General features: G+C 37.6%; 1 protein-coding gene across 1 annotated transcript in view; it reads left to right on the plus strand.

The window, feature by feature from the left end:
* The first annotated feature begins 4,674 nt into the window (after positions 1 to 4,674).
* The window catches only part of tmem131l (transmembrane 131 like), a 121,923-nt gene continuing 109,177 nt past the window's right edge, over positions 4,675 to 17,420 (plus strand). The window contains exons 1-2 of the mRNA XM_039750277.1: positions 4,675 to 4,959; positions 5,653 to 5,720. Of these exons, the coding sequence (XP_039606211.1) occupies positions 4,848 to 4,959; positions 5,653 to 5,720 (180 nt within the window). The 5' untranslated portion in view covers positions 4,675 to 4,847. The remainder of the gene's footprint in view (positions 4,960 to 5,652; positions 5,721 to 17,420) is intronic.

A 17,420-nucleotide genomic window follows, 5' to 3' on the forward strand; every position in this document is an offset into this window, starting at 1 on the left:
GTGTTATGTTCCATGTGTTTTGTGGGTGATCCCTCAAGGTTTGCTGCCGCCTGCCAGGAACTGCCCTCTGACCTATAAATCTAGTGGTCCTTCCACAGTTCCTGGTGGTTCATTTTAAACATGGTGAGGTCACAGTTTTGCCTTTTTCTGTGCTTTTGTGAATTACTGGGTTTTTGGCCAGTTGGCTCTGTTTTGACCTTGCTCTGGATTTCTGGATTAGGACCTTGTTCAACTGGAGTGCCTTCTGTTTTAGGTTTCTCCATTTTGTCTTTAGTGCCCTATGGAGCCTGTTTTTGTTTCAGAGCATTTTTGTGAAAATAACCCTTTTTATTTTATAAAGTTATGTGTTTGGCCTTGATATTGGGCTTGAGTTTTACAGTTTTCCCCTCTAGTGGACATTTTAGAATTTTTTGGAACTTGCATGCTTTGAACCTCCTAGCCCACAACAACTGGAAGCAGCAGCAAAATGTCTGGCCTGCTCCCCAGCTAATGTGGAAACCACTGTGGATTTCTCTTGGTAAGAACTCCCACATCAGAACAAAAACACCTTCATGAGTACCATTTTGTGACTAGGGGTACCGTAAAATCATGACATCGGTCAATCTCAAATGTGAACTCCTACTCCTTGTTGTTCCAGTCAAGATTCTTTTCTCTGTCTGGGGTTCAGATTTTTGTACATTTTTAATTGTTGCGTTTGCATTAACATTGCTTGTGTTTGTTATTTGTATTCTTTTGTTTTTCATTTTGTCTAGGTGACAGTGCCTTGGTTATGTTCCAGATATTTTGTGAGTGGTCAATCACTGCCAGGAACGGCCCTCCGGCCAATTAATCCAGAGGGCCTCCCACAGTCCCCGGCAGTTCATTCAAATGTGCTTGGGAATTTTAGTGAGTCTCCATGTTACTGTTGTGCTTTTTGATATTTCTGGATTGTTGACCTTCTGCCCTGTGGATTTATACTTTTTAGGACCATGTTAGGTTGGAATTGCCTTATTGTCTAGGCAGATCATCTGTGTGTTTTGTGCTCTACAGAGCTTCACTGTTCGACAAAGCATTTTTGTGGAAATAAAACCGTTTTATTTTTATAATGTTCTGTGTTTCCCCTTGTTACTGGGTGGATTTGATGTTTTTTCCTTCTAGTGGGCATTTTTGGAAGTGCTTTTTGGGGATTTACATGCTTTGGGACTCTTAAGTCACTTACTAAGAATGGGTGTTGGACACTTCATAACTGCTTCTCATGTCCTGCTCATGCACAAGAAAAATTGTTATCCTAGTCAGACTTTTAATATGGGCACAGGTAACATATTATGACCAACTAGCTATGCTACCTGTTGAAGATGGGTAATAGAGTCATTTAAAAACATTTGCTGTCTCTTGCCCTACAGCACCTTTCCTTGGTATCTGTGTTTGTCTGAACATCCCTTGACCAGCGTTCCCTCTCTCGAGTGCATTCTCGTAAAGCCCACCTTCTCAGACGCCATCATTACTTTCAAGGCACATTTCTTGCCTTTTGTACACTTTTATACTCCCTGTCCAGAAAGCTGACTCTCTCAGCATGCCTCTTATGTCTTTTCTCCTTCAGGTTTACCTCACACTTCCTCTTTTGCTCACATCACCAAAGCCAAACTGACTAATCAGATTACTCTGAGCGATTGGGTCGCACACACACATATACCTTAGTGTTTTATTATATACCAGCCACAGTACCTGTCACAGACAGTAACAGCTCTGTTTTTTATTATTCTATATCTTACCTTATATGTACCTTCAGTGCCTTTCCTCTGTATTTGCATATGGCAACATCTCTTAACTGGTGCTCCCTCTCTCAAGTGCATTCCCATATAGCCAGCTTCTCAGACTTGGTCATTATTTTTGAAGTACCTTTCTCACCTCCTGTCTGATTTTATACTTGCTGTGTTTGAAAGTACCTTTCTCATTACGCCTCACACACCATCAGTATACTGCTGCTGGATTATATGAATTTCCCCTTGGGATTAATAAAGTATCTATCTATCTATCTATCTATCTATCTATCTATCTATCTATCTATCTATCTATCTATCTATCTATCTATCTATCTATCTATCTATCTATCTATCTATTACTCCTCCTCATGCGTCTTGCACTCACACTTCCTCTTTCATCGCCTCACCAGAGCCAAACTGGCCAATCAGATTGCTCAGAGGGACTGCAAACACAGAACTTAGTGTTTTATTATATAGTGGACTAGCTGCCCCCCCACCCCACAGCTCGGCCCGAGTATTTGTGAAACAGGACAAACTTTAAAAACCAATAAAGAAACAGGTATCGCTAGCTAAGCGGAAGCAAGGTACGCTCCAAAACCAGAGGTTAGACTGACTTGAACGGAGGCTGGCGTATGAGTGAGGAGGGTCCCGCCTGGCTCCCCACTCCTGACGTCACGCTTCCCCCTCCCCTTGTCCCACAGCCTCTCTGTGGGATTAAAACAAATAAATCTCTCCTGCAAGCGAACTAGGATACTCAGTGCGGTGAGAGAAGTTGCAAAATCAACGGGAATGTTCAAGAAAATTATAGAAAAAAACCCTATCTAAATCCATTAAGTAGTTCTCTCGTGAAAAGCGGACAGACATACATACATGCAGACAGACATTGAATTTTATATTTATAGAGACTAGCCACAGTACCTGTTGAAGATAGGTAGGAGGACAATAAAAATATTTGCCATCTCTTGCCGTACATGTACTTTCATCGCCTTTCCTCTGTATCTGCATATGTGAGCGTCTCTTAACTGGCACTTCCTTTCTAGAGTGCATTCCCATAGAGCCTGCTGCTCAGACATGTTATTATTTTTGAGGTTCCTTTCTCACCTCCTCTCCAATTTTATATATTGTTTCTTTGTATCAGTATACTGCTGATGGATTATGTGAATTTCCCCTTGGGATTAATAAAGTATCTATCTATCTATCTATCTATCTATCTATCTATCTATCTATCTATCTACTTATCATCTTGGAGGAAGACTCTCAGTGCGCCTCATACGACTTTAAGCCTCCTCGTGGGTCTCACACTCGCACTTCCTCTTTTGTCGCCTCACCAAAGCCAAACTGACCAATCAAATTGCTCAGATTGACTGGACACTCAGAGCTTAGTGTATTATTATATAGAAGACTAGCCGTGGTAATGGAATAATAAAAAAGAAAAAGGCAATCTCTTGCCTCATGTGCCCCTTTCTTCTGTATTTGTGTGTGTCTTAATGTCTCTTAATCGTCCCGCCCTCTCTCAAGTAAAGCCTGTTTCTCAGACTCCACCATTATTTTCGAGGTACCTTTCTGACCGCCTGTCCGATTTTATACTTAAAGGGGGCGGCATGGTGGCGCAGTGGGTAGCGCTGCTGCCTCGTAGTTAGGAGACCCGGGTTCACTTCCCGGGTCCTCCCTGCGTGGAGTTGCATGTTCTCCCCGTGTCTGCGTGGGTTTCCTCCCACAGTCCAAAGACATGCAGGTTAGGTGCATTGGCGATCCTAAATTGTCCTTGGTTTGTGGGTGTGTGTGTGTACCCTGTGGTGGGCTGGCGCCCTGCCTGGGGTTTGTTTCCTGCCTTGTGCCCTGTGTTGACTGGGATTGGCTCCAGCAGACTCCCATGACTCTGTAGTTAGGATATAACGGGTTGGATACTTGATGGATGGATGCCTTTAAAGGTGACCCTCTCAGCATGCCTTATATGCCTTTATTCCTCTTTGTGTGTCTAACACTCAGACCAACTTGACCAATCACCAGGACTGGCCACACAGTCCTTAGGATTTTATTATAGAGGAGACAGACTAGATTAATATGGAAAAACAGGTGATTCCATACAGGGCTGTCTTAACAGCATTATAGGCCCCCAGGCAAAGCAGTGCACTGGGGCCCCTACTTACACAACCACTCAGCAAGTCACAACATACATAGATTAGCTAGGGGGTCCTATGATCATGGGGACCCCGGACACATGCCCATGTGTTATGGCAGCTCTGATTGCACAGGGTTCACGTATGTTTTCTTGTCACTGTAATGTTCTGGAAAGCAATGTGCAAATGATTCATATAGGCATGATGATCAGGTATGCACAAACTTTGGCCAAAATAATCTTACTTTTTATTGCATCTTTAACTGCCTTAGGGGAAAGTTAACATCTGCCTCCACAGACTTGCTCCTTTAGCATTTTGACATCCAAACATAACAAAAATAAGTAAATAACAGGTTTAAAATGATGTGCTTACCTTCCTCTGGCAACAGTATTGCTTAGTGGCTGATAAGGGTGTGGCTATAAGCAAATATAAACCTTTTGCAAAAATAGGAAGTGCAAATACATATTTAATTTTAATTGAGACATCACTTTAGAAAAGAAAGTGACAGTGTCACTATACCATATTCTTCTTGTTGGTGTGTTTTTTTAACTTTACAGTATATATTATTATTATTATTATTATTATCATTAATGAAGGCAGATAAACACGTAACCCGCGTCTGCCTCATTTTCTTTCTGCGGGATCACGAATAGCCCTAGTGGGCGGGAAATCCTTCCACCTGACAACGCGGGAGGTTTGGCGTGGAGGCCCTGCGTCCCTTCAGATGAGATCTTGCGTCCTATCGCGTCGTGGCAGCGTCTCGCGTCGCGTCACTTTGCGTATGCCCCGCCCCTGCCTCGCTCCAACCCCGCCCCTGCCTCGCCTGTCAGTTCTTTTGACAAACACGAGCGACGACTGCAAGCGGCTGCGCTTACTCGCCAAGAATAATACGAGTGGGCAGGAGGGGGGAACTGGCTGAAAGAAAAAAAAAAAAGGAGAGAAAGAGAGAACAGAAGGGAGGCCAGAAGCACGCCGAGCTTGAAGCATGGCGGGTCAACAGGACCTTCAGCATAGGAAAGCGGGCACCAACCTTCTGCTAGGCGTCTTGCTGCAGTTCCTCTTACCGCATTTTCGGCCGGGAGAGCCACCTCAACAAGGTGATGATGCGGGAGAAAGCGAGCGAAGCGGGTCTTCACGCATGCTCCCATTTTCTACATGTTTTGTGAATTTGGAATAGACAGAAAAATATATATTGTACTTTGGAACTTCTCTTTTATCGCTGCCCGTGAGATTTTAAGGCGAGTAGTGCAATACGTTCAAAAGGCGTGTACGTCGTGCTGTCCATTTAAAAAAAAAGGGCAACGGCGTGCATCCAGCAACTTTTCGAATAGGATGGTCGTTTATTGAAAGAACAATCCGAAACGTGTAAATATATTGGTAAGGGGGTTTTTAATGGTGGAAGAGAGAGAACCTCCGCTCTGTGCAAAGCAAAATGTGCTTCCTGTGTAGAACGAGTTTTTTTTGCTGCAGATGGCTTTTTTCTTTCTGTAGACGTTGGCGCTGTGAGGATGGCAAGGCGCTGGCCAAGTCGAGGGGTTCCGTTTCGTTTTAGGGGCTGATGCTGCACACGCTTTTCTTATCGAGTGTGCCTTTTTTTGCCACTTCTGGAGCTACCCAAAGAAAACTGATAGATATTTTGCAAACCCACACACCTTCTTAACCGGTCGGTGAAAGTCCGAAGTCTTTTAACTTCCTAATTTCATTACTTTCACTTTTCGATCGTTTAGAAGTATTACCTTTTATAGCTCTCCTGATCATTTATTTATTTATTTGTTTATTTTGCTTTGAAGCCCTTGCTCAGATGGTTGGAGTAGTGGAGGTCTGGCAAGCTGAAGAAGGAGATCTACATCCCAATCAGGTCAGGATAATATTTGTTCATTAATGCCTCCTAAAGTATGCCTGGGACGTGGCTTGGATAAATGGTTGCAGTTTTGTGTAAGCTTATCATACTTTTTCTTAGTACATGAGCTGTACAGTTGGTTGGTTTTGCAAAATCTATTTCAAGCATCTTTATCGTGATGTCATTGCAAATTTATTTGCTTTCTTTCACTTACATGCGAAAGGAGTTGTGTGGTGTTGTGGAGTGTTAGATGTGGCTGATGAATATGAAACATGAAGGAATGTTGGAAAGGACCGAGATGAAGGATCAGGTGGATGTGGGAGGAAGGGGAACACAAATAGAGATTTGACAGATAGGATTGGTGTGCTTGGAGGGAAGGAAAGGCAGGTGGCTTTGAGGCAATTTGGACATTTTGAGCAAAAGGTACAGGGGAAGTGGGTGAAACAGGGCACAGTTACAGAAGAGGGAGGCCAAAAATGTGGGTGGATTTGGTGAAGGGAGGGGTGTATGTGTATGTTGTTCACCTTCAGATCACTTCATCTGTTAGGTACATTTACAGGATACTTGGTGAAGGTGTAGTAGGAAAGCCCAAGAGACCAGTCCACCTGTTAAAATGTGATGATGCATTGAGAAATTGATATAAATGTTCTGGGGGTAACATTGACTTGATGTTTGTCTATTCTCTTTATGTAGAGTCCAGTTTCATTTTAAAATAAAAAAAAGTCCAGTTTAGTGGAATGGCAAAACTAAACTGACTTGGTCTGAGAGAGTATAGAAGTGTGAATTATCCTGAGTTGGACAGGTCTTACATCTTGGGTTAGTTTCTGCTTTAGTACCAATTGTTGCTGAGACGTGTTCCAGATCTTCAGCTGTCTTGTGATACAAAAATTGGAACTACAAAATAAATAGGAGAGCATTGTTGTGTCATGAACGCTGCATTCTAGTTAGACAGGTTATCGGGATCATCCTTTTTCATACCTCTTACCAAGACTTTGCCTGATGCACTTGAACTGACATTATTACTGAAAGGTTTACTTAATCATCTAGTAAATCAAACCTGAATAGTGCCTACTATCTGGCTGTTGTTATTACTTGCTGTTTGGTTGACGCTTTTTTCTAAAGCATCTTAAAAATTTTTGAGATATATCATTAGCTACAGTTCTGTTGGTTTTTCCAGTTGGAGCACAGGCAGATGAAGAGATTTGCTCATGGTCACACAGTGTCAGCAGCGGGATTTGAAGTCCAGAGCTATGTGTGTGTCTATAATATTATATACTGTATGTAATACATGTTACGTGTAATTGTGTATGTATTTAATACAAACAAAAACACATCTCTACAACCATGTAACTGTTTGATATACTATATGCATTTTTATATATAACTATATATATATACTGTATAGACACACTAGCGGTTAAGACTCCCTATTGTCTCCAAATAGCCCTTGATTTGCAAAGATGTTGGAAACATTCATTAGGTATTTTAATCCATGGTAACATGAAAGCATCACTCAGTAAGTGCAGATTTTGTTTGGCCAGTTATCCATGTTGGGGACTTCCACCCAGAGGAGGTTAGATTGGCGGCTGTGTAGGCCATTGGAGACTGTTGAACTGATTTGATGTCCTTTCGATGTATTCCAATGATATACAGTGTATATACAGTATCCATTTTACAAAGGAGACATTACAGTCAGAAATCGATGCATATATTCAGTAAGAGCACTTAGACACACTCTGGCATTCAGATGGTGCTCATTCATCAATAAGTAGCATAATGTGTGTGCCAAGAAAACATTTCCCATACCATTACACCTTGAGAGAAGGCGTGAAGGATTTATCCAAATTCTGACTCTTTAACTCACTCACTGTTTAACAGTGTATTTTCTCACTGCTCCTCACTGTATGTAGTTTGTTTATCCTCCCACCAATGTGTGTGACAGTCCTGTGAGGGTAGATGTTGGAACTGCCCTGTCAGGTATTAACAATCTTACAATGTGGTTTGGACAAACAACAACTAAACCTTTGGCCTGTGTCTAGATGCATGGTTGTGTGTGTGTGTGTGTGTATATATATATATATATATATATATATATATATATATATATATATATATATATATATATATATATATATATATATATATATATATATATATATATATATATATATATATATATATATATATATATATATATATATATATATATATATATATATATACTGTATATATATATATATATATATATATATATATATATATATATATATATATATATATATATATATATATATATATATATATAGAGAGAGAGAAATAAAAAATGTACTATGAGCTTGAATGGTAACCAACTAATTAGCTATTTGTAGGAGCAAGCAATCAAGTTTAATAAAGTGGTCCCTAAATTAATATTTACATCAAAAGTGATTTTTTTTTGTGTCATAGCCTGTAATATTTCCCAGAATGCTGCAAACCTGGATGTATTAAAACATTTGTAGATAAATCTGTGAATGTATTTCTTAAAGGTCTTTATTGCATTTTTTTTTCTGCATTTAGAGTTGTGTACTTTTTTCACTTTGTTTAACTAATCACTTGTTTATTTAAAAGTGCTTGTGTGATTCAATACTATATAATAAGTGGATTTTACACCTTTAATTAAAGCTTGTGCAAAACTGAGTGAGTTGTTTAGTGTAGTGAAAGCACTTCCTTGTAATGTTATTAATCAATTACTTAGTTCCTTACTGAGTTGTATTTGAAGTATAATTATTCAGTAGGTTTATTGTAAACTGAAAGCACCACAAGCACGTCTTTTCCGCACAATATGAGAAGAATAACATTTTATGATTTGGATTGTTGCTACATTGCGCTGGTTGCTTGCTGGGATAGGCTCCGTCTCCCTGCAGCCCTGCCCTGGATAGATGAGTTTGGAAAATGAATGATAGATTGAACTGTAATATCACTAGCCTAGAGATCAAAACTAGGAGAGAAGTATTATTCTGTTTAGTGTATTTGGAATAATAGTATAAATAAGTAAGTTGATATTTAGTTACATGATTCCTTATTTTAGTGAAAAATTTGTACTTTCATAAATAAGTGTCAGTTGCAACTACAACATTTACTTAAATATTTTCTTTATATGGAAAAAGTTTTTTTTTTTAATCTCTTGTCTTAAAAGGATTATTACTATCATGGTAATGGATCAGGTAATTATATAATGATGTTTTTAGACATGATATGGAATTATTACCAATTTATGATGTCAACTTCATATTATAAATTGTACAGTTTTTGAGTAAGAATGTATTCTTCTCAGACCTGTTGGCTATGTCTTCACTGTGTCCTGTAACTCCTTAAAAATTTAGTCTCACAAACAGTAATATTTGCAAAGTACAACCAAAGTATTGCAAAAACCCTTTATAGAATATTTGCTGCATTTTCATGTGCCATATTAGAAAACCATTATTCTAGGATGCAGGTTTATTCCTGCTGATATTAATTGGAGAAGAAGGGTGGTTTGGGGAACTGAAAACTTGACTGGCGCCATGTTTAGGGTTGGTTCCTATCTTTTGTCACTGAAAATAGACTTTAACTAACAGCAAAACCTTAAAACTAAATGATTCATTGGAATGCAAGCTTATTATTATATTTCAAAATATCAGAATTTACATTAGCAGTGTGTAATTAAAGTTTAAATGTGTCATTGACATTTTATCTCTTGACATTGACCAGCAAAGATATTCTAATTGAGTATGTCAGCAGATTTTATATGTTGGTCCTTGTGGGACTGTCACATTTTTTTTTTTAAATATTTTACATGTGCAGTACTATGCAGAATTTTTGTCCCACTCCGGAATATTAAAGCTAGTTACTTTGTGCAGTGGATATTTCCTCATTAAAAGACTATATAATATTAGAATAAATGTAAAATAAGCATGCTACAATAATCAGAAGTTTATTTGTGGTTTTTACAAACAGTATCTTATGAGATGGCTAGACAAAACACCTTTATTGCATTTCCTAAACTGCTTGTCTTCAGGACTGTTAAGAAATTAAAACAGATCTTTATTCATCATGCTGTGCACCTTCTGGAAAATGGAAAGTTATCTACATTGCCTTTCAGCCTTGAACTGACCCCAGAAACGTTCAGTAAAACATAATTAAGACCTAATTGGTGGAGAAATCTGCAGATGGAGCACCAACAGTATTGGTTAGACCACCTCAAAGTCCTAGTCTCACCCTAATTGAAGCTGTGTGGGATAACCTGCACAAGGAAAAGAAAAGAAAAATCCCAGCCAACATAAGAAGAAGAGTTATGGCAAACCCTGCCAGAAACTTACAAAAATGTTCATATTGAGGGGTGAAAAAATATATAGCACTGTACCAAAGCGAATTGCGTCAGTCTTGTATTCTGAGGGGACATATAAAATAATTATCTGTTCTGAAAACACTATATTCTTGGTAGTATTCACTTTATCAGGGTGTGTTTTTTTTTCCCCTCTAAGGGTATATAGTGTTTTTGTAAACAAATAAACATTACTCACATTTTGTACATTATGTAATATTAGATAATTTGTGTTGAGATCAGGCCATTCAGCTTACCAGACCAGCTTTCTGGTGCTTCATGAGTGGCTAAAGTGATACTGGTATGGAAGCACTGGTACCTTGAATAGCTCATTTAACCTTCCTGTGCTCAGACATACAAAATAAGAATTTCATTGCATTTTGTGTACTGTATGTTATAATGGTGAAGTTATAAATAATGCTTGTAGACATTGGTAATGAATGCATACAGTATCTAGTACGTCGCCTTGAGTAAAGTTGTCTGGTAGATATAAAAATAAACTTCTTGGGTTAATAGTTTCAGTCTAAGAGGAACTTTCATTAGGAAAATATCTTTTAGAACTGCACACTATAAAAATATTGTTGGGTTGTTGTACAGCATTGTACTGTATATAAACTACTTAATCCTAAATATATATTTATTTATTTATTTGAGTAATGTGAAGAAGACCGCACATGCTGTGTATTTTAGTATTTTGAAAAAAGTTATGTGGTCAGATGAGTCATCATTCACATTTTTTTTTTCACAAAGTTTCAGAGGACTGTACCTGTATGGTGTGTATCAACAATGTCTACAGTTTTGAATGCTTTCTACAGTGAAGGGTTATGGTGGCTCTTTTAAGCTAATGTACTCCTATATATACAGATATTCTTTCAATTCTCAAACCCTCTTAATGCAGTTCAGGATTGCATGGTGGTGTAGCTTACCTTGCCAGTGTAGATGTGGAAGGAAAACCCTACAGGGAGAAGTTGAATTTGTGTATTTATACAATCTTTGGAATTTGAGCTTAGAACACTGGATCTAGGGCTTGGCAATAATAGGCAGAATTTTACATCACAATGTAGTTTAAAATGATCACAGTTGTGTTATGTCACAATATAATATTTGTGCATATACTTGTCAGGTTCAACCCAGTTCAGGTGCTTTCGTTGGCCCAATTTTATAGTTTAACAGTGGACAGTTCTACTGTTATGTTTCTTTTTATGAGGACCATCTTAATCATTTAAAGTAACAATAATACATTTTATTTATACTGTGTATCACTAGGTATGTGGTAAGAACTGATATTTTGGTACTAATTCAGTACCAAGTTTCTGAAAACAGTGCTACCACATTTTTTTACAGAATCTGTAATACTGTGTCAGTTTTGCACTAATATGTGACTACAAGTTGCAAACTTTCTTCAGAAAGTTCAGTAATACATAAGAAAACCTTGAGCAGAAAGGTATAAATAAAAATGGCTGACTGTTGTGATGCTACCGTACTGTATTAACACATATTGAAAAGAAACATAGCAGAAGCCTTCTGGAAATGCTTTGGCAATGCTTTAGGCTAATGTAGGAGAACTTCAGTGTGCCAGAGCAGTAATTATACTTGTTATTTTTAATAAAAGAAAACCCCATAGGTTTGCATTATTCCACTTTTACTCAATTATTGTTGATGGTGTTTAAAGTTCTTAAGTGTGTTGTGACTTCCCTGCACACCAATCACTTAACTTTTAATAAGCTGATGGATCCCTTTCACTTTGGTTTCACAGCATAGCACAGCTGTGAAATTTGTCTGCTTTCAGTAACTAATGATTTGCTTATGGCATCAGACTCTGGGCAAACCAGCATATTAATTATGTTAGACTGTAGGTCAGCATTTGATACTGTATAGCAGGGGTGCCCAATGCATCGATTTCGATTGACCGGTAGATCGCAAAGGTAGTGCAGGTAGATCGCGTTGCATTCCAAAAAAAATTTTTTTTTGAACGTTAGTCTATCATATATCCTCCCTATGGCATTTGCCTCTTGATTGACATAAAGGGTGGCCAGTCTGAGATCTCTTTTCTTCTTACACACTGGTCATCCCGCACGCACAATCAAATGTACGAGCTACTGCAAAACTCCAGCTATGATCTAGTTAGCCTTCCAATTTATATCGACTAAAGAAGGGATTTTGAAAAAAATTGTTTGGAGAGGGTATGGGCTGGATTTGGAATTGGAAGAGGATTTTTTTCTCACACTGTCACAATCGAAGTGCGTCTCTCTGATCTGTCAATCTATCATTTATATTCCAAAGAAGGAAAATGTGGAAAGGCACTATCAAACTGTTCATAAAAATTACGTAACTGACTTCCTTAGGAAAAGCGATCTGAGAAAGAGAAAAGAGACGGAACTAAAATTGCAGTTAATCGGACAGCCGTCATTTTTCACTCGGCTGAATTCAATAGCTCCTTGACTGCATTATTTGGCTCTACTTATTTATGTGAGTTAGCCTTTCCCACATGAAGATTGTTAAATCCAAATACTGTAGTGACCATAAATGTATTTGTTATTGTGCCATAAAGGTTATTCAGTTATGCAAGGTACAACAATATATATTTATACACACACACACACATATATATATATATATATATATATATATATATATATATATATATATATAGCACATATTTATATATATATATATATATATATATATATATAGCACAGCACATCTTTAATGTAGGTAGATCATTTCGACCTGGTCATTTTAAAAGTAGCTCGCAAGCCAAAAAAATGTGGGCACCCCTGTTGTATAGCATGATATTCTGCGGTCCGGAATGAAGAATATTCTGGGTATCTGTGATGTAGCCCTCCAGTGGTTTAAGTCCTATTTCACTGATTGACAAGCATTTGTTAGTCTGGGCAGCAGCAGGTCCATTTCAGTACAGGTCACACAAGGAGCTCCACAAGGCTCTGTCCTCTGTTATTCTGTATCTGTATGTTTCCCCTTGGCCATATTATTTGTAGATTTGGACTGAGTTATGATTTGTGGATTCTACTCTGAGCTATTGCAGTGTCTGAAACTGAAAGTTCATCAGAGATTTCTTGACTCACAACTTGCCTCAATGAGAGTAAAACCTGGATGGAGCATAACTCTTTAACATTAAACTGCAACACATCCAAAGTCATGCTATTAAAGCTCAGATTAAGAACATGCTTAAGAGAATCACTCCTGGTGTTGGTATCATCCAACATTATTCTTCTGCTAGGAATCTCGGTGTCATTATTGGCTTCTCCCTTTTTTATTCTACTCATAGTCATCCCACTAAAAGCATTCTGTTTGCTCATTTCTCTCTTTTTACAGTGCTGGGAAACTTGCCCATGCTCTTATTACATTCCTCTTCAAGTACTTTTAATTCCATACTTGTGGGTGCCCCTTCTAATTTGTTATCGCAGCTCTAGCTGGTTCAGAGCTCTACTGCAACAGTCCTTGCACAGACTCTGCTCCACTTTCCTTGGCCCCCTGTGTTGTGCAGGATTGAATATGAAATTTTACAAATAACCTGCAAATCTTTAAATGGCTAATGACTACATCAGCAACCTTCTCAATCACTATGCTCCTATGTGCCCACTAAGGTCCACTGATTCTGGCAGTCTTGTTTTACCCCAAAAATATCTTATTTCAGTTTAACTACTCTGCCCAGATGTCCAGGAAGATTTGTATATGTACCATGTTTGTTTAGGGTTTTCTTGTAGTATTTTTGTATTTTATTATGGTTTATTGTTGTTTAATCTTTTTCACTGCTTTATATATCCTGTGCTTGTTTAGTCTTTGTGCAGATATTATTTGTGTTCAGTTTTTTATATGCCCAAATGTTCTTTCTGACATTCTGTGAAACAATTTGAGCTTGGGAAAGGTGCTACTGTATGTAAATATGTATTAATATTTAATCATGAAATTAGTTTAGTAACTGATTTACAGTATGCGTACTTTTAGAATAAAGTGAGGTGCAATTATTTCACTTGTATTGTCACGGTATTTGTAAAAGGCAATGGAAACACAATGAGATTAATCACTTTTAAATATTGTCCTACACATTCCTGATATATGAACAGAGGCTTTGCATTCATTATCTGACTATAATAAGCACTTCTGCAGATGTCCATCAATTCAAGCATCCATCTATTTTCTAACTGGTGTGTACAGTTTAGAGTCCTAGTTTGTGTATGAAGCAGTTGGAGACGGGACATCACATATTTTCACAGTTCCGTATATAGGACTGTGGGATGTAAGGGGGACTGGGTTGGGTAAGTACTTGATAGATATACCAGTATGTTAAAACTGTTTTTTGGTATTTTATATATTTTATATTGTACTGCAGAAGGCACAATATTGTTCACTACCCTAATGCCAGTAATTAAATAAAAAAAAAACATTGAGTGGAATTTGTTTTTACTGTGGTATCGGAAGGTATTATGTCTTATTATTTCACTGGTTATCAAATACAAAAATTCTGGTATCATGACCTCCCTATACAGCACCTTTCCCATGCTCTAGAAACTTCACAAAATTTCAGAATGAACAAAAAAAAACAGCGTTGGGTACAAAATAATATGCGCATAAAACACTAAATTGATAAAGCTTTGAATTAGAGTAAAAGACAAACCACAATAAAATACAAATCAAGAAAATCCTGAACTAATAACAATTTGTGATACAAATGCAGATCACACTTTTCTTTTTGCTGGATAATTTTTTAAAAAGATTTTCTAAAGAGGAAATTTTGTGTAAATGAAAATGTCTCCCATTTCAGAAACGAAACATCTCTCATTTCATTGCTTTCTGATTTCGAAGATTTACATCATTTCAACATGCAACAATCAAAAGGCATAAAAATGTTTGTTGTTGCCTTTTAGTGACTTAGTTTTCGTAAGTGTCTGTGCTGCTCTGTTTTTGTTAGTGCCCTAAGCATGTGCTTATTTTGTTTAATGATTAATTCAAGGCGTGTTGTTATCATTAGAGGTTGAAGTAGAACAAGTAACTGTAAGCCAGATCACCTTGCGAAGTCCAAAGTTGTGATCAAATCTAAAATTAATTTAGGAGAGTGTGTTGGGGTTGTGCTCTGTGAGAGTTTCCATCCGAGTCAAAAGGTAACAGAATGCCCACTCCCCACCACGTGCTGTCTCCTATGTGGTAAGTAATTAAGGTGACTTCCAGAGGTTCTCAGCCATGATAAACTATATATGAAAATTTCAACTAGTTGACAGATTTGTACTGGTGTCTCATTTCTAAATTTCCATGCACCCCTAACTGTATCCATGATGCAACAACACCAAATACTGTGCTAGTGTGCTGCCCTCGGTTAAGCTGTAGGGTGTATGTTGCTGTCATGGTTTAGGTCTACAGATTCTCTTCAAAGGTAAGACAATAAGAAATACAAACATGTTCGGCCTATTGCTTCTTTAAGCAAAGTGTTTCTATGTGGGTGTTATTAGAATCTATAATACTGGTTAGCAAAAGGTTTGAAAAGCTTGTCATGGTCATCTTAGGAATCCGATCATAACACAGTCAAGCATTTATGGAATATATTGTAGTGACATTTGCTTTTCCATCATTAAAAGGCAAGATTATGGATTTTCTCAAGGAAGAAAAGATTTGCATCTCTTCAGTGTGTTACCTATAAATATAGATCATAGTAGAATGTGTCCAAGTCTTGGAGAGAAGTTCATGACTGATTTATTAGCAGTAGCTTGGATTTTGCATTTAAACAAGCACATGTCACCGATGATTGATTGCTATTATAAAGAGCGGGACACCTCTAGTCCAACCCATTTTTTTAAGGGCAGCTTCCTGAATCACGTCTATTTAGAATTTTAGAACCAGGTGAAAGGAAGAGGATTAAAAACAGTAGAAAAAAAGTTGTTCCCCCATGCATTCTAGTATTGTAAGTAGCCAGTGTAGATAAACGCTAGAGATGTAATATATCTGCAGCAGTTTTGTTACCACCTGATTTTTAAAAATGATATTGGTCAGATGTATAAATTTTAAATACTGTTGACTGATAATTCAGGCTTGTCAACATTATCAATTCATTGAATAATTATAATATTTTTTTTTGACTTGGTGAGGCAAACATTGTAAAGACATTTTTAAGTTTATAAGCAGCGTCTTAAAAATGCACACACAATAAACAGAAACAAAAAGGGTTTTGTGAACAGGAGCATGGTGAGTATTGTTTGTTCATTGAGCAACTATTGCTAGCCAAGCAGCATGTTGGCTGTGTGGTCATATTTCTCTGTAAAAGGATGTAGTACTAGGGTGTTGTACCGTGTTAGCCATTATGAATGTAGAGAAAAGCCAAGCAAAGTGACACCTTTTATTGGCTAACTAAAAAGATTACAATATTGCCTCTAAAGTTTGCATATTGTAATCTTTTTAGTTAGCCAATAAAAGGTGTCATTTTGCTTGGCTTTTCTCTGTAAAAGGAGGAAGACAACAGAGTTACTGTCTGGTCTATTTGCAAAAATGAAATAATATGAAGAGGCTGCAGAATTAAATCATTCAACACCACAAATGTAATTACCCATTTGAAGAACCACCATAACAAATTAATTATGGAGTTTCTATCTGTTAATACTACTAAAACAAAAGATAAATCGAATGCTGGTGGATTTACTGGCAATAGCCTCATACAGCAATCCCTTAAAAACATGAAGAAATTTCCTTAAAACATTGCCAGAGCTAATGTTGTGGAGATGATTGCATTTGTTGACCAACCTGTTTTCCCTTATTGAGAACAGTGGAGTCTAATGGTTACTGCACCATTTAGATCCTCAGTGCATTCTTCCAAGATAACAATACTTATAATGCAGGCAGACATATCTTCTATGATGTGATTCCTGCACATATCCGCAAACTTATAAGAAACAATGTCACTGTCACTAGTTTCACTACAGACTTGTGGAGTTTAGAGTTCAGGCACCACGAGCATGTTGAGTTTGACAGCACACTGGTTTGCCAAAAATTTGAAAACAAGTGTTATGTTGCACGCTAATGAGTTCTCCAATTGTCTGGGTTATTTCAGAAAGTAACGAACACATCGTGCTTTGTGACAACACTTGCAACATGACGAAAGCTATGGAGGAAAGTGGTATTAAAAGTTTACACTGCATGGCTTACTCTTTGAACTCTGGTTCACTGTGAATGAAGGCTTTTTGAGCCAGAGGACAATTTTTGACTGCATTGCCATTAGAAGATGAATTGTCCATCATTTTAGGCAGTCACAGCTTGCCATTTCATGGCTGAGAGATATAAAGATTGAACTAGGCCCCTCAACATGATTGCTACAGCATGATGTCTCGACTTGTTGGAACAGTATTGGCGCTTTTCCACTGCATAGTACG

The sequence above is a fragment of the Polypterus senegalus genome, chromosome 4, assembly GCF_016835505.1.
Source record: "Polypterus senegalus isolate Bchr_013 chromosome 4, ASM1683550v1, whole genome shotgun sequence".
Lineage (NCBI taxonomy): Eukaryota > Metazoa > Chordata > Cladistia > Polypteriformes > Polypteridae > Polypterus > Polypterus senegalus.